The sequence below is a fragment of the Eurytemora carolleeae genome, unplaced genomic scaffold (genome assembly GCF_000591075.1).
Source record: "Eurytemora carolleeae unplaced genomic scaffold, Eaff_2.0 scaffold119, whole genome shotgun sequence".
In the NCBI taxonomy this organism is placed as follows: domain Eukaryota; kingdom Metazoa; phylum Arthropoda; class Copepoda; order Calanoida; family Temoridae; genus Eurytemora; species Eurytemora carolleeae.
In genome coordinates this window covers 366150-383707 of record NW_019396072.1, presented here as the reverse complement: position 1 = coordinate 383707, position 17558 = coordinate 366150, and the positions used below count along the sequence as shown (strand labels likewise).

Below are 17558 nucleotides of genomic sequence, written 5' to 3'. Positions count from 1 at the left end.
AACCCATGATCAAGTATAGGACAGATTTAGAGAATAAAAAAAATCAATTCAAGACGCAGTGAAGAAAATAAAAGGTAGGACGGAACTCGGGAATAAATAAAATAGTCAATCTATAAGGACTGAATTAAAACTCCAGTGACGGATTCAAAGAAGATGGAATAGGTAATTTAGGACGATCAGTATAAAGAGTTTGTAATTCAAACCTAGTGAGGGCGCGGGTTCCGAAAATAAGTAGCATAATCATGATCTTGGATGGAGCACAGTTATAGAAGAAAAACAGATCAGGACGGATTCAGAGAATAAATAGAACATAAGCCTATATGATTAAGTAGAGATCAGAGCTGATAATTATCGATTTGAGATAAGATGAGTTCGAGCAGCTTAGATCTATACTCATACATCATAATGAAAACTTTTAATCACTCTGATATGTATGAACTTCATTGATTTAACTAAATTATTGATAATTTTTTTTCTCCTGGCGAAAATTTTGAGGAAGGGAACTGGCGGAACTGGAGGAACTGCATGGATTCAGGTTCGATAAAATTTATAAAATCATGTAAATCAAAAATGAAATAGTGCAATCTGCAAAAAGGAAACCAAGAATTTAAAGAGGGTCGTTAAATGTTAAATTAAAGATCATTTTGAACTTTAACATTTGTAGTTCTGAATCTGATTCTGAATCAAATAAGACGACCTTTGATTAATGTCCGGCAGTATGTTCCTCTGACACCTTATTTGTGCGTAAAAGCAATAAAACTTAAAAGCAGTGTAAAGCATGGCCGCCCTTGTACGCAATTGAAAACAATGAAATGTCATTAACGTTTGAGCACGCATGGGGCAACAGCGTGCTAAAAATCGCATTATTTATCTGCGATTTGTGAATTCTCTGTGTTTAATGGTACTTTAAATATCGATATTTTGTTCAACTAAATTTTACGGTTCTAATTGCAATGTTAAGTGGCTTACTTAAAATGAAATATTCCTAATAGATTTGCAAATTGGTAAAAGGTAAACGGACTTTGAATTGACATAGTCAACCTGTTACTTAAGTGAAAACAATTATAATTATACTTCCTATAACATTAAGTTCAATTCAACATTTAAAATTATTATTAAAATATTTATATTATTTATCCAATAATGAATTGAGAGTTAATTAAGGCATTAAAGTGAAACTCAGATCCAACATACACCACAGTCCAAAGGAACTATAGTCTTTTATAATACTAATGGGTCCGTCCTAGTTTACCAATTTTCAAATTAAATTTTTCATTTCAGAATTTGAATTGATGAAAACCAGTAACTACGTTGAACCAATCCTCATCTTTACAGAATACTGGACTCTCTGGATCTTCAGATAAATATGGGGTGAAACCTAGCTTTCTCGATATAACGAGGTGTTTTCCAGATTAATTAATTTATATAAAGGGGGGGGGGGTCAAGAATGTTTTAAACATAATAATAAAATCGAATTCAAGTTTTCAATTGAGCTGGAATGGTTTAAATTAGTTCCGTCAATATAAAAGCTACCGGCTCTGCGACGGTATCTTTTGAAAGTTACCGGTTAAAGTTAATCTTGAATTTGGTTATACTTTTCAAATGCAGTGGTAGGCGATTACATCAATACAATTTTATTTAAGTTAGATTGTTAACAGGAGCTTTTTTCGAATTACAAGTTCACAAGTAATTAAAGATAAGTTTTTTAATCGACAGCTTCTCTTGACTTCTATGTTTTTATGCATCCGTGCTGTCTAACAGCTTGATAAAAATCAAAATTGAGATCGATAGTCGTCTTCATCGTCTTCATCATAGATATACAGAATCAGTAAGCAAAATAATCGAATTTTTTACAAGTAGAAGATTATAAAAGTCGGCGGAACTGAGTATTTTTACTTGAATTGGAAATAAATCATAAAACATAAATCAAATGTTAAAAGCTTGGATTGGGATACCAGGAAAGAAATTTTTTATCTATTTTTTTGTAGATTATGTGAAACCGTGAACTATGATGGTGAGTAATGGCTGATCCAACCCTACTCTTGATCCTGGTTGTACTGTTAGCCAGGGGCGGAGCTGAACCTCCGTCCCAGTACTGTGGACGGAATACTCCGCTACAGACCCAGTACTTTTCATCCTTTCTTCAGGAGGAGCAACATGCAATAGGTCGGTTAAACTTTCATTTTTTTAACCCTATCCCAATTGGGCTATTTTTGTCTAATATAGATGGGGGGGGGGGGTGTTTTCCATCCTCCCATGATTTTTTCCTTAGAGCTGAGATAAGGGAGTGTGAAACATGTCCATAGTCCAACTTTTCAAGGCCTGCTCAGTGCTCATTAAATAAAATTGTACCTCTAACTTTAACGGTTAGGGTGTAAACGTATGTTTTCTAGTGGTCCGAAGGTTGTAACCTCAGAAACATATATTTTCAAGAAAAAAAAACGAAACCTTAAGATGCCGTTCTCCACTTGTTTTATTTCTTTTTCGCCACAAACTCAAATTTCCTAATCCCCATATGTTTGCAACCTGATGGTATAAATCTTTGATATTTCAAACTTAGACGTGATCTTACATAATTTATAGTTTGAAATACCAAAAGCCTAGAACATCCAATTGTAAAGATGTAGTGATAAAAAATTACGGTTTGTGATAAAAACTGATTTCCTTTGTTCAGGGTGTGTTGGGGCTCCTGCTAAGGATGGATTTACTCATGTAATAAGACTGAATACTCCGGGAGACCAAGTTCATCTGCAAATATCAGGTATTTATTTACTCACTCTCCACAAAGCCCTACTATTTCTTCGGTCAATGTACTGCAAATCACTGCAGAACACAACAAAAGCTTAGTTGAGGATGTACTGTTCAAAGTTTTGGACGAAAAAAAAATGAAAAGAAAGAAATGAATAAGCTAAAAAATATCTAATTTAGATAGGAACTTAAACATAAATAAAAAGTGTGCAATACTAAATATTTACAATTTTGGGTTTGTAAATTTTACAAATTCTAACAAAAGGATAAAAGACAAAGGAATAGAGTCTTTGTCACAAACTCAAATTTTATAATCCCTATATCTTTGCAAAGTGATGGTGTAAACCTTTGATACTTCTATATTTGATTATTTGATCTAACAAAATGCATGGTTTAAAATAGTTTAAAAAGGTCCACGACATTGAGTTGCAAAGATAGGGTATATAAAATATGAATCCTATTTATGTAAATTCTAAATTATGTTCTTTAACTCTGTAGAATATTGAAACTGTTTATAATTTAAAACAGCACGTCGAATAAAAAATAAAATATATTGCCTCCACTGTGATCTTGTCTGGCTACATTTGTTGCATAAAACGTGCTGTGTCGAGTACCTAGTCTATAGTCCAGACTGGACAGTACGACTAAATTCAACCTTTAAACTATCTAGGAACTCTCGGAGACAATGTATCTCTCGTCCTGGATTCTGGTAAACCGACCACCTGGAGACTTGAAACTAAACTTAGTATCGTGAATATTCTTGTATCCCTGAAGTCCCACGTGGTTCTTAAAGATGGAGGAGTTCCATCTACCAGTTCCTTCCTGGACTCACCAGGGAAATATAATACCTCGCTGATCACCTCCTACACTACTATAGACAAAGCTAATAAAATAGTTATTCAACTACCTCAAAGTAAGTATACCTACTATCAGGGGTGTATATTTTCTCCAAAAATAATTTTTCTTTCTTTTCAGGGTTTTCTTCGTTGAATTGTAAAAATCAATGAATTTTTCGGTAAAAAGAATCAAAAAGATTTAAAAAATTATTGTCTTTTCCATGAGGTCAAATTTAATTTCATTTTTCAATTCATCTAAAATCGTTCTGTAAAATATACGCCCCTAACTACTATACTACCATTTATTTAATTAATATTTCTCAAATACAGACTCGATTTTGAACAAATTTTTGCTTTAAAATTCAATTTAATTAAATTACCCTAAAAAGCGATACACTTACAATTACATTTTTTTAAATGGAGTTTTTTATTTTTTATTTTAAAAATTAAGAAGGAACGGATTATTTCTGGCCAACATCGTTAGAAGGCAGAATATTTTTTTGTTTTTCTAATCTTATCTTCTTTCTAAAAATAATGTTTAAAAATAAGAATTTTTAATTTAATTTTTTGGGGGAAAAAATTTGTAAAATATAAAAAGTTTTTATTATCCGTCCCGTGTTTAGATCTGCCGACTCAACCCTGTGACCTGAATCTGAACTCTGATAGTCCTGCTGTCAGAGCATACACCACCACCCGTATCCTGCCCTTTGGTTGCTTCCATCAGGAGGCAGCAGGGCTTCTTCCTAATGATGTTCATGTTATAGATCTGAAAACTCAACCCTCCGCCTCTAGGAATTGGATTAATTTGTTTTCTCTATCCTAGTCTAGTGTTAGTTCTTTAGAAACTAAACTTTAAAGTTTTCCTTTTTTAACTGATTCCTGACTTCTCAATCTTGCAATCATTTCTTCGTCTCCATAAACTTTATTTTTAAAATCTTTTTATCTTTGCAACCTGATGTCGTAGACTTCTGGTATTTCAAATTATTAATTCGGATAAATCAATGAAATGTAGTTAAATGTAGTTTGAAATATCGGTTAACACAATGAGGTCTAAAAATTCTGGGAATATAAAATCTCAAATTCTGGTTAGAAACGAGTTCTTGTGTCTAAGGGAAGTAATTTTAATCATCTTTTAATTATTCAAAAACCATTTGATTTTTAAAGGTTGGTATTGGATACATTTAGAGAAAAGGATTTCGTAAATCCTTGTAAAGTTCGATTATATTTAAAAATTTGAAAGTGAAGATATATTTGAATAATTCATTTTAAATCGGTCGTACGGTTTGGGCACTGTCAGTCATGACTTCAGTTTTTAAGGAGTACTAAAAAACCTTCCCCGTCTACACTTGGAACCAAAAATTAATCCAAGATATTTTATCAGGAGTCCTCGACACTCCCTGCACCAGGATTGGGTAGAGATGAACATCCTGCCAACCCTGGAGAGCCAGGAGCCTGTCAATAACTCGGAGAGGAGGAATATGACAATCATCCTGAAGAGTGATCGTCCTGTTTTATGGAAAATAAGATCTGATCAGGTTCTTGGGAACCTTACAATTGCTGCAGGTTTTTTTTTCTCTTCTTGAAATATCTTTCTTCTAATACCAATGCTAACAATATATAAAATTCTGAAGGAATTAGGTTTTTGTCACAAACTCAAATTTTTTAATCCCTATATCTTTTCAACCTGATGATGTAAACACTTGATTTTTCAAAATCAAACTATTTTAATGTTAAAATATAAAATTTCTAAAAGCAAAGTCGGAGTTGTGGCAAAAACTCAGTTCCTTTAAATTGCTCTATAACTTCTGCTTCTGGAAAAATAGATTTTTTTTTTGTAAAAAATTAAGTTGGAAGATGTTTCTGAAGTGTATATTATTTAACAGGAAACAATACTGTTGACTCCCTGTCTCTGAGCACCCAACAAAGACTGAATATCGATAAGACTGAAATCTCCGGAGACTTTGACGCGCTGATGCGGCGTGTCACAGATCTCTATGGGTTACCTCTCTCCTACCTTCGAGTACACAGCGCTAACCTTCTCCAGATACAGATACCTCCGAGATCTAGACGAGGTACATTTTTTATCTGAATATTCGAATTCTTTATAATTTTTTTGATTGATTGGTTTAATAGTTATTAACTGACTTATTGGTTCATTCTTTTACTGATTGATAAGTCAATTATTTTATTGATTGATTTTGTTTTATAGTTATAGTTATAGTATTTATTTTCAAACACAAAATACAAAATAATTATGTGTTATGGTTCAGCTAAAAACAAAACACAAAAGAAAATTTAATATGAGCCAATTGAAAATATAATGTTTAATAATTTTGTTCTAATCGGTATTTGTTGAAAAAAAAAAACTATTCATATTAAAATTTCAACTAAATATACATTTATTGTGCATTTACAAGTAGATACTTAGTCAGCAGCCAACACTCAAATAATCAAAACTTATAAATTATATTTGATAAATAGTTTATCGAATGGGTAAATAGTTTATTGATTGATTAGTTCAATAGTTTATCTGAATGGGTAAATAGTTTATTGATTGATTAGTTTGATAGTTTACCTGAATGGCTAAATAGTTTATTGATTGATTAGTTCAATAGTTTACCTGAATGGCTAAATAGTTTATTGATTGATTAGTTCAATAGTTTATCTGAATGTGTAAATAGTTTATTGATTGATTAGTTCAATAGTTTACCTGAATGGGGAAGTAGCTTATTGATTAAATTGTTCAATAGTTTAACGATTTGTTTGTTTATTAGTTGACTGTTTCATTAGTTCAAAGCTTATTGATTAATTGGTTTATTATGTTATTGATTGATTGGTTAAATAGTTAACGATTGATTGGTTCAACAGGTTATTGATTGATTGATTCAATAGTTTATTGATTGATTGGTTCGATTATTTAAGGTTTGGTTGGTATCTTAGTTTATTTATTCTTAAACGATTGGTATAATAGTTTAATATTTGGTTGGTTTATTTGTTTTTAAATGATTCGATTAGCTCATTGATTAATATATTTGTACCTCGGTATATTTATACATTGGAACATGTTACGTTTCAACATTGTTTTAAAGGATTATTAAATGGAATTATTAGTAAATTATTGTTAAATTGGTTAATTGATGTTTGATTTGTTGGTTCATTAGGGTTCATTTGTTTATGGCTAAGTTTATAAGTCGGATCTGTTGGTATATTGAATTCATTTGTTTATTTTTTCATCGGTTTATTGGATTTTTTCATTTGTTTCTACGTTCAATTGGAATAAACAAACTCCCATAGTTAAGGATAATGATAGTTAAGAAATATTTTAAATCATTTTTTACTGGTTCACAATTTGAAGTGTTTTGTTCACATTATATTCCGGATTGATGGAAAATATGTTTCAGTTTAAAATTGTTCAATTATTTTGTTAAATGAAGTAGAATGTTTCTCAACATTGAGATAAAAAATTCTATTTGAAAAGAAGAGTTTCTATTTAGGCAAGTAGTAAATCTAGTGAACATTTTCTGGAAAAATCCCCCCCCCCCTCTTTTTTAAAAAGTCTTTTTGTTCACAGAAGTTAGGTATGCTTTTGTTAGGGTTTTATTCTCTGCATTGGGTAAAATAAATAAATCAAGGGGGGGTTAATTCTGAAAAAAAAATATAGTCACCTGAATTATAATATTATAATAAATCGAAAATTTTTCCTTAATTCTATTTTTCAACTATTTGTAGGAACTGATTTATTTTATTCTCTGCTTTTGTTTCAGCAATTTTATTTTCTTAAGTAAAAGTTTGCATGCGTTTAAATATCGATATAATTTGTTAAAAATAAACTTAATATTGCAGAGGTTTCAACATTCTTGGAACGGGATCGGAGTAATCTGCTCCGGGATAAGGAAACTCTTCCCGTTCAGTTTAGCAACGATCAACAATCTAATATTTCAGGTTTATTAATATTATTATATACCTGAAAGCATTGTGAACCTTGTAAAGAACACAATGTCTAAGACCTGTTCTATCTCTAAGATCTCCCTGACTATCCCCTCCTCTGTGGTCCAGGAGATGGGTATTGTAAAAATAAACCTGAATGACCCCAGCTGCACGGCCCGTGATAACGGGACGCACTTCGTAGTGTCCTCCCACAGCACAGCGTGTGGGTCAACGGCAATGACCTACGGTGAAGCACCGCTTTACAAGAACAATCTTTTCCTTCATGTTCAGGGATTAGAAGACGAGATCAGGTAGGATAAACATTGTCTTCTAACAAAAACCATTATTATTTTGATAGCACGGGAACTGAAGCGCAAATTTTTAATTTTCCTAAACCTTTGTAACCTGATGGTGTTAATCCTTAGATATCTTGAATTTTGGCTATTTACCTGGCAGTAAATTTAGAGGATGAGGAGAGTAATCATTAATCAGTTCCTTTCATTTTTATCAAATCATTATTTTACGAGATTATTAATTAGATAGAGGTTTCAAGGGTAACGAAGTAAATCGGGTAGTGCCATCTTGCATTGAGAGTCACTTGAAATTTTGCTGAAAGTCCGTTTAAATACATTTTTTAGGATTCCGTATTTGTGTAAGTTCCGACCTGGTATACCTGGTATATCCCGGGTAGTTGAGGAGGAGAAGGAGAAGGTAGAGGTTGAGGAGGAAGAGGAGGAGGAGAGGGAACCTGACCTGGACAACATAGAGTCCGGAGATGAGATGTATGGGATCGAGGTTGAGCTAATCCAGGCTGGAACTCCGACTCAGCTGATCAAATCTAAACTGGACTCGGCTCCGGTAAGCGCTACGGTCAAGGGAGTTCTAGAATTATAAATATACTCTTAACTGTTTATTTGGTAATTATCCAAACAACTTGCTGCTTGCATTTGGCATCAGAATAGAATCACTAAAACACTATTCACTAGATGAGATTTTGTACGCAGCACAGTTTAAGAAATCTTCCTGAATAGGCTCTGATATTTTCCTAGGTTAAACTTGTTTTAGTTTTTTAAACATTGTTTTTTAGGTTGCCCTTCATGACCAGCTTTACGTTCAAAGTCATATAAACGCTGTACGTTATCTTGCCCTGGCTATAGAGCAGTGCTGGCTCTCCAGTAGTCCAAGGGTATCCTCACACGCCGGACAATCTGACCTCAAGCTAGTAATGGCAGGCTGCCCGGCCCACCCAGAGGTCACTATGCATTGGGACAAATCGTCGGCCAATGCCGCCTTTTCTTTTAAGGTGATTATCAAAGTTTATAAAAACATTGTAATCGCATTCTTGGAGGGGTTTATTCTTATGAAAAAATGTTCGACGTTTAATGGTAGACAAAATTAATTGGGTCTAACAGGTCTTGTTAAGTTCTGTAAGAAAAACGCATTTTCACCCAAAAGATCGAATTCAGCGATAATAATGTTTAAGAATAGAGAATTAAATAATTTTAATTGGGGAGGGGGGAAGATTTAAAAAGTATCAATAATTCTGGCAATTTTTATAATTGTTATTTATTTCTTTAGATCAGCGAGGATATGTCAGCACTAGGAAAGGTTTGGTTACAGTGTAGAATGGGATTATGCTCTGCTACTAGTGCTGGAGCACAGGGGAATATATTCAGGTAAAAATAGACGTTTTTTAAACACTAGCTTAAGTACCCGGCGTTGCCAGTCGAATTTTTAAAAGTGTGGGAAATAAATACGATTTTTAGTCAATGTAACCCTCAGGATAATCATTGATTTACTCCCAAAAAAAAATTCAGCCAATTTGTTCCAGTCGTTTTGCCAGCTATAGCTGACATACAGAATACAGAATGCATATATTCATATAATAAAACAAGACAGTCAACTATATGTTGCGTATAGCCGGCCAAAGGGCTGGACCAATTGGGCTGAATTTTTTTGTGGACACTCATGGGTGGCCGGGGGGTGTTGTAGGCTAAAAAATGAAATTTTGTTCTTATTTAAAAACAAACAAAAAATTTCCATGGGCAACGCCGGGCCCTTCAGGTAGTACATATATAAACGACGAGCTTTATCATACGATACGATACGATACGATACGATACGATACGATACGATACGATACGATACGATACGATACGATACGATACGATACGATGCGATGCGATGCGATGCGATGCGATGCGATACGATACAATACGATACAATATGATACGATACAATATGATACGATACGATACATTATGATACGATACGATACATTACGATACGATACGATGTCCATTTTAATCTAGACATAAGAAACACGGGTACGGTCTAATAGGGATTTCAATCTGTGTTTTCTTTTTGAATGTAACTAAAAGTTTACAAGTTTTTACACAACATATCATATAAAACGACAACTTTGAATTTATTTTTAAAATCTTTTTAATTTTTTTTATATTTAAGGTGCGAGGATCCCGCAGTATCCTGCAGTGCTAGTAGGACTCACAGGTAATTAACAATTCAGTTATTACCGCAAGATCGACTTTAATATGCGCACCAATAAGTTTTGTAAAAATGTGCGTTTAATGTTTAATCAGCGTGGTCTACTTTTTCTACGTTCAGAATTAGTGTTTGCATCAATATTTTTTTAATGATATTCAAAATCCGCAACATTTTTGTATAACTCATCTATATATATACTTTGCTTGTCTGTTTGTTTGTATCCAATAAACGTCAAAACGACTGAACCAATCGAGCTAAAATGTTAACCCAGAGGAGGCTTATGGATGATCGAATTTTCAAAAATTTGCCTCTAAAAAATTTGATTTTTGAAAAATTTGAAAATCCATTAATTTTTTTTGATAAAATCCGCGATATTCTTTTTGGTTTTACAATGTATACAAAGAGAAAATGTTAACAATTGAAATAGAAGATGGGCGCGCGCTAAAATCCTAGTTCGTAATAAAACACTAACAGACACTTCATGAGTTTACATCAAATATAGATTACTGTTTGAAATCTGTTATTAAATGGTTTTTGTAAAATCATTTGATTAGATCTCGGCACGTTGTCGGCAATTGTTTCTGCAAATTTTACTTCGTGTTAAGACATTGATCCCAAAAAGACTTCAAAGTTTCTACCAATTGTACGAGCAGCTTTTACGAAGAATTTTGAATATCTTTATTCTGTACGAACTCTCGAAAGTGAAAAAGAAATAAAAAAATATTGAAATTTCGAGATCTCGTCAATAATAAAAATTTACTTCTAGAGAGTCAAGTATCCAGCAGGTTACTGTCCGCGGTCCTCTACAGATACTCCCGGTCACCAGAGATGTTATCGGTCAGATCAAACCTGCCGCAGATCCCATCCTTCATGAGCCTACCCTAGATCAGGTTGAGGAGGAGCAGGATGGGGCTCACGCACCACAGTCAACCCTAGTTGGGGTGACAGTAGAGGTGGCTGTAGCAATATCTTTAGCTTCCTTCCTGGTGGGAGCAAGCTCGACCGGGGTTCTCTGGTTTATTCATAGTAAAGCAGAGAAAGTGAAAACGGTAGGTTTGAATTAAACTGATGTTCACCAATTGCTAAAGGAATTGAGTCTTTGATGGTGTAAACCTTTGATAATTCAAACTTAGATTATTTGACCTAATAGAATTTATGGTTTGACTAATCAGAGTGTGTGGCAAAGACTCAATTCCCCTACACGCCCGACTGTTAAAATGCATTTGGTTTGTCATTTTTTAATTATAAAGGAGTTAAACTAGAAAATGTTGAATATTTGAAATATTTCTCCTAAATTATAGATTCAGTTGAGACGGATCGAGGGCACGGAGCTGAAACGTGTAGATGGATCCCAGCAGAGACGAGACGAAGAATCTGATCCAGTCCGAGCTAATTTTATCCACCTTGATTTACAGAACCAACCTAGAGTGCTAAGTACACACTGCCAATCTGTTCCAAGCTCCTCCGATGCAAACGGAAACTGCTCAGGTAAAGTAATCACTAAATATAGAGCAGATAGAGAGAAACACTTTGTATTAAAAATAAAAAATAATCTGGCGGAAAATTACTTTTTTTTAATCCAACGAAAACTATAAATAACAAGACGTTAAACAAACCTAGACTAAATCAATACGAAATCCCAAAAAAATAATTCTAGCTTAATCGTATTTCCAGGATGTCCTTTGTTGAGCTAAGAAGATAGAACTCATTTTCCGGAGCTGAAATCTTCTCAGCCGAAGATTCTTTTCAGAGAATCTTTATCAGAATTCCCTTTGTTTAGGGATCTCTTCCAGGGTTTCGTTGACATGAGGGGGTCGCTTAGCTAGCCCCCTCTAATCTTGCAGGGTTTCATCTCACCATTCACCGACAGGGTGTCCACTCAATTGTTTTATATTCTAGAGATAGATCAAGGTTCCAGTAGAGATCCACTTTAAAGACTAATATATTCTAGTTCCTTGAACCCTGATTTATCAATCGAATATTTATAATTTTTTTTGTCTTATGGAGCTAGGGGAGTTGAATCTCTACAAAATTAACCGGACCAAAAAGTATGAATCAAGTCGGAGAAAATTTATATACACAGTTTAATGTTTGGGAATAGATATATAGTCGGAGAGTGGACGCTCTGAAGGTTTAAGATAAGAAGAAAACTGTAACAACAACAACACGGGTCAAAGCAGCCAAGCTGCATTATATATATATATATAAATATACTTCGTATACATGTAGGCTCAATTATGTAACCTATTTCTACTACTTCATCACTAAACGCTTTTCTACCAATAGTTGGACACTTGTCCTTTTACCTCGAACCTGGTGAAACCTCGAGTCTTTTCCCGTAGAATACACCAGGAATAGAAGAAAACACAACACTGGGCATTGGAGGGAGAACTCACACAAATAATATAAAAATTCCATATTTAAATACTTTACACAGAGTTACTCATAAAGGATATATTGATATCCTGAAACTTGAATTTAGTATCCTGCCTGAAATATTTTATTTTTAGTGGTATATTAAATAATTAGGCATTGTAAGTAAATAGTTTACATCTGAAAACCGTAAATGTAAGGGGGGAAAATATCTACAGTCGGTTCTGATGTCATACAATATAGACAAAAAAAAACTTTAAGCAAGTTTATTATTAAGCAATTCTTTTTAACCGCATGGGGGAGGGGTTGTGAATATAGACAAAAAATATAGCGTTTAAAATTTTCTAAGGAGCTTTAGGGTTTAAATAAGGATCAAGAAATGAGATTGGGTACCGTACCGAGAACATATAAGAAATTGAAATAGGTATTAACAAAATTTAAAAATAGAAGATGTTGATCGTTGGTAAAGGGGCTTTTGGGTCATTATAAGTAGACCAGTTTTACGGTTCAAGCAATTTTATAAAATACAATTCCAGTATTTTTATTTTTCTATTCCTGCTGTGTTCGGCGCCATTTGCTTAACCATCACTAGAGAAATTAAAGATTATCCATGTAAAACTTATGTATTGTTATGAGTCTAGTTATTTTTTCTGGTTTTTCTTCTTTAGAAGATATAAAGATATCCATCATTTTATTTAGTATGTGTAGCGCCGTGTATCAAAAAATTGCGTATTATTAAGAATAATTTTATAAACTAAACAGATATTTTTAAATAGATTTTTTAAGCAACATTAAATGAATTGCAATCCATGTACCAAATCAGCATAAAAAGAATTTCTGATTTAGCATTAACCCGGCAAAAATTTTAATTAATTTCTATTGTTTTATGTTCTAGAAACATTTAACACGTATTTTTTACATACACTGCTGTCAAAGAAAGAGAAAAATATGTTCTCAGACAACAAATAAATTATGCTCGGAAGCGGACTTTTGTGGTTCCATATCCGGTTGGTTTCCGGTGTATACTGGTGAGCTCCCGACTAGTATCGAGGAGTTATTAAACAATAACATTTATTTAATTGTTTGCCTGGCCTAAGACTGAATTATTCTATAAATAAGTTGTAAAGATATATTTATCCTGCATCTTTGATAAGTGGAAAAATAAAACTAAATAAAACTTGTTTTTTGTCTCTTCTCTCTTGAAAGCTGAAGTTTAGTTGCAACCTACAGAAATAGATATTTTTCTACCAATATTCAATATTTTTAATATTTATGCTAATAATATACATTCCAACTAGCTTTTATTTTTCCACTTGTTTAAGCGGTTTAACTTCATCTGCTTGTTAACTGTTACCATTGTAATATAAATAACTTGTCTTTAATAAAATAGATATTTATCACAAGAGTTGTTGGATCATAGATAGTGTTGAGGGAAAGGAACTGAGTTCTTCCCACAAACTCAAGTTTTCTAATCCATATATCTTTGCAACATGACGGTGTAAACCTAACTTAATCCAACCGAATTCATAGTTTGAGATACCTTTTATCTATAACATTGGGTTGAAATGATAAAGGGATTAGTGGCAGAGACTTCATTCCTGTGCATGAATTAATTTTAGAATGGTATTGGGGGGAGGGAGAACATCTAAATTTTCAACTCGCATTTTTAAAAAATTTATTTTTTAGTCATAATAGTTTAAAATATTTTTTATATATTGGTTTTTTATCTAATCGTATTCGCCGGCAAAAAAAGGAGAAAAGAGAGAAAAAAAAATTAAAGAGGGTAAACCCCGCTTATTCTTTGGTCAGTGGACTGCAGCAGTACACAGCAAAATCCTAGTTTATAATGAGCGAACTGTTAAATCAGCGTGCCTATAGTTCACAACTATTAAAAATCCTAGTTTATAGTGAGCGAATTGTTAAATCAGCGTGCCTATAGTTCACAACACCATTAAAAATCCTAGTTTATGGTGAGCGAACTGTTAAATCAGCGTGTCTATAGTTCACAACTATTAAAAATCATAGTTTATGGTGAGCGAACTGGTAAATCAGCGTGCTGATAGTTCACAACTATTAAAAATCCTAGTTTATGGTGAGCGAACTGTTAAATCAGCGTGCCTATAGTTCACAACTATTGAAAATCCTAGTTTATAATGAGTGTACTGGTAAATCAGCGTGCCTATAGTTCACAACTATTAAACATCCTAGTTTATGGTGGGCGAACTGTTAAATCAGCGTGTCTATAGTTCACAACTATTAAAAATCCTAGTTTATGGTGAGAAAACTGTTAAATCAGCGTGCCTATAGTTCACAACTATTAAACATCCTAGTTTATGGCATGGGCGAACTGTTAAATCAGCGTCCTGATAGTTCACAACTATTAAAATCCCTTCCGCCCCCCCTCTCCCTTCAGTGTTCTTTACCATTCATAGAAGAAGCCAAAAAAGGAAAGAACAAATTTCTTTAAATTCAATTTATTACATACAATAATAATATTTTGTTTAAATCTTAAAAAAGAGTAAACTATATGAAAGAGAGTGAAAAAAAGAATGAGTAAACTATGTTAACTGAAGATATTAAACTATTTAGTAGAATATTTCTAATCTGAAGGAAGGAATGAAAAGAAGAAAAGTAAGAATATTTATAAACTGAAGGAAGGAATGAAGAGAAGAATATTTCTAAACTGAAGAAGGGAATGAAGAGAAGAAAATTAAAATAAATCTTAACTGAAGGAAGGAATGAAGAGAAGAAAAGTAAGAATATTTCTAAACTGAAGAAGGGAATGAAGAGAAGAAAATTAAGAATATGTCTTAACTGAAGGAAGGAATGAAGAGATGAATATTTCTAAACTGAAGAAGGGAATGAAGAGAAGAAAAGTATGAATATTTCTAAACTGAAGGAAGGTAGGAATGAAGAGAAGAAAAGTAAGAATATGTCTAAACAGAAGGGATTAAGAGAAGAATATTTTTAAACTGAAGGAAGGAATGAAGAGAAGAAAATTAAAAATATATCTTAACTGAAGGAAGGAATGAAGAGATGTAAAGTATTCCAGGAATATCTTATCTCAAGTATGATTGATCTACACATTGTAATGATGCACACACATACATATAGTAATATTCCTCTTTAGGAACAGAGAGAATATAGGTGAATAGAGCTCTCAATAATATTTCTGGTTTAGAACAGAGAATAAATATTTAGAGGTCTCAGAATTATTTTTGTTCAAGAACAAAGAGAATATAGGTTTACAGAGCTATCCGAAATGCGTTTTCTCAGCAACAGGAAGAATTTAGATTATAGAGGTTGCAGCTTTATTTTTTTTAGAAACAGAGAATATAGAAATACAGAGCTCTCAGTAAGGTGTTTTCTTTCGAACAGAGATGATAATATAGGTATATTGAGCTCTCTGACATATTTTTGTTTAGAAAGAGTGCTCAGTATTATTTAATCTTGAATCTGTATTTAATCCCAGTTTAAATTGATGAACCAAATTTATAAATTTCAAACACAGATTTTCTTTAAAACGATAGATGAATAATGAATGCTTTGCCTAATTTATTTTTCTAACACGATAGATGTATAATGAATGCTTTGCCTAATTTATTTTTCTAATACGATAGATAAATATTGAATGCTTTGCCTAATTTATTTCTCTCCGGTTACAGTAGTATCCGGTTACAGTAGTATCCGGTTACAGTAGTATCCGGTTACAAATTAGAAATTCAAAACATTTGCTTCTTCAATCCTAACAGTTCTTATATACTTTAGCTGGACTTGAGGAGTAAGGACGGTGTTTTCTAGAAGAATAAATCACTCCAATACAGACATGAGGAAAAGTTCAATGGAACTGAACACAAACTGTAATTTAATAATCCCTATATCTCTTCCAAACTTATAAACATCAAACCTATCCAGAATTCGATCATAGTTTGACATGTCAAAGGTCTGTAACGTCAGGTTGCAGAGATATAAGAATTGGAAAATATTGTTTGTTAAGTTTCTTTATCCCATATTACTGGTACGACTTTAACTTGGGCGTACGAGGGGGGGGCACTGGGTGCACCCCCCCCCCTACGGGTGCCCCCTACCCGTGGGGGAACGCATTCATGAAATGATTTTATATATTGTGGGGGAAAAAATAAAAATAAGATGTTAAAAGGCAACTTAATTCATCCTTTTCTAATATTTTTTAAACAAAAATTCAGCAAGTAAAACCCGGAAAATTTGCAAAGGGCAAGTTTTCATCCTTTTTAATTCTTTTTACTTAAAATTTCAGCAGTTAAAAATTGTTTTGATATTCCGCGCTAACAATTCTATAAACTTCTGTAGAAAAATATGATTTTTGTTGAACTGGGGTATGTTTTTATCGTTTAGTACAATTCATATCCAAATATTTAGTAAATAAAACCATACACATTTTGCTGCTCCGCGCAAACATCTAATTTCTGGGGGGTAAACTTATTTTTGAAAGGGGGAAAGATTTTTCAAGAAACCAAGTTTTTGCTACAAACTCAAATTTTCTAATCACTATTTCTTTGAAACCTGATGGTGTAACCCTTATTTCAAACAATTAGGCTTTTCCATAGAATTCATTGTTTGAATTATTTAAAGATCTACGACATGGTTGCACAGATATAGGGATTATAAGTTTGGAGTTTTTGGCAAAATATCATTTCTTGATTACAACTGTGATATATAATCAACAAAAAGATATACTGTTCTTTAAAAACTAAATAGTAATTTTGGGACACCAAATCTTCTAGGGGGGGAACAAAAAAAACTTTCGCCGCGCTAACGCGCGCATAAGGTGCACCCCCCGCACTAAAGCTCTTGTACGCCACTGGACTTTTTTGTTCCTTCCCCACCCCTTAAAAAAAGAAAGGAATTGAGTTTTTGCCACAACCTGAAATTTTTAAATCCCTATTTCTTTGCAACCTGATGGTGTAGACTTTTGATATTTCAAACTTAGATTAACTGATATAACACAATTCATATTTTGAAATATCTAAGGTCTACGACATCGGGTTGCAAAGATATAGGGATTAGATTAGAAAATCAGAGTTTGTGGCAAGAACTCCGTTCTTTTGATTGAAATATAGGATTTTGATCGAACATTAAAATAACTGATTAATCTCATAGGACTCATGAGAGTCGTCAGCCCCCCCCCCC

At 33.1% G+C, this 17558-nt stretch overlaps 2 protein-coding genes across 4 annotated transcripts; both read left to right on the top strand.

Annotated features, from left to right (window-relative positions):
* The first annotated feature begins 512 nt into the window (after positions 1-512).
* Positions 513-7552, top strand: LOC111712899 (uncharacterized). Its single transcript, XM_023487654.1, has 9 exons — positions 513-535; positions 1282-1400; positions 1989-2166; positions 2675-2761; positions 3419-3661; positions 4208-4376; positions 4966-5147; positions 5468-5656; positions 7428-7552. Exons 3-9 carry the CDS (start codon positions 2022-2024, stop codon positions 7550-7552), a joined length of 1140 nt encoding a protein of 379 aa, XP_023343422.1. The 5' UTR covers positions 513-535; positions 1282-1400; positions 1989-2021.
* On the top strand, positions 7548-13571 carry LOC111712746 (transforming growth factor beta receptor type 3). 3 transcript variants are annotated; one of them, XR_002767530.1, is made up of 9 exons: positions 7548-7822; positions 8150-8369; positions 8599-8814; positions 9090-9187; positions 9978-10022; positions 10783-11065; positions 11318-11504; positions 11691-13087; positions 13326-13571. XR_002767530.1 is itself a non-coding variant. In XM_023487457.1 (8 exons), exons 1-8 carry the CDS (start codon positions 7581-7583, stop codon positions 11708-11710), a joined length of 1311 nt encoding a protein of 436 aa, XP_023343225.1. In that variant the 5' UTR covers positions 7548-7580; the 3' UTR covers positions 11711-13180. The 3 variants fall into 3 exon arrangements, 1 of the variants encoding a protein (XP_023343225.1); XR_002767531.1 differs by lacking the exon at positions 13326-13571 and having other exon boundaries at positions 11691-11887; positions 12148-13180; XM_023487457.1 differs by lacking the exon at positions 13326-13571 and having other exon boundaries at positions 11691-13180.
* The last annotated feature ends 3987 nt before the right edge of the window (positions 13572-17558 follow it).

Coding starts and splice junctions, on each gene's coding strand:
- LOC111712746 (XM_023487457.1), top strand. CDS start 7,581: ATGTCTAAGACCTGTTCTATCTCTAAGATCTCCCTGACTATCCCCTCC. Junction 7,823..8,149: donor GGATTAGAAGACGAGATCAG/GTAGGATAAACA, acceptor TACATTTTTTAG/GATTCCGTATTTGTGTAAGT. Junction 8,815..9,089: donor ATGCCGCCTTTTCTTTTAAG/GTGATTATCAAA, acceptor TTATTTCTTTAG/ATCAGCGAGGATATGTCAGC.
- LOC111712899 (XM_023487654.1), top strand. CDS start 2,022: ATGGCTGATCCAACCCTACTCTTGATCCTGGTTGTACTGTTAGCCAGG. Junction 3,662..4,207: donor AGTTATTCAACTACCTCAAA/GTAAGTATACCT, acceptor TCCCGTGTTTAG/ATCTGCCGACTCAACCCTGT. Junction 5,657..7,427: donor ACCTCCGAGATCTAGACGAG/GTACATTTTTTA, acceptor TTAATATTGCAG/AGGTTTCAACATTCTTGGAA.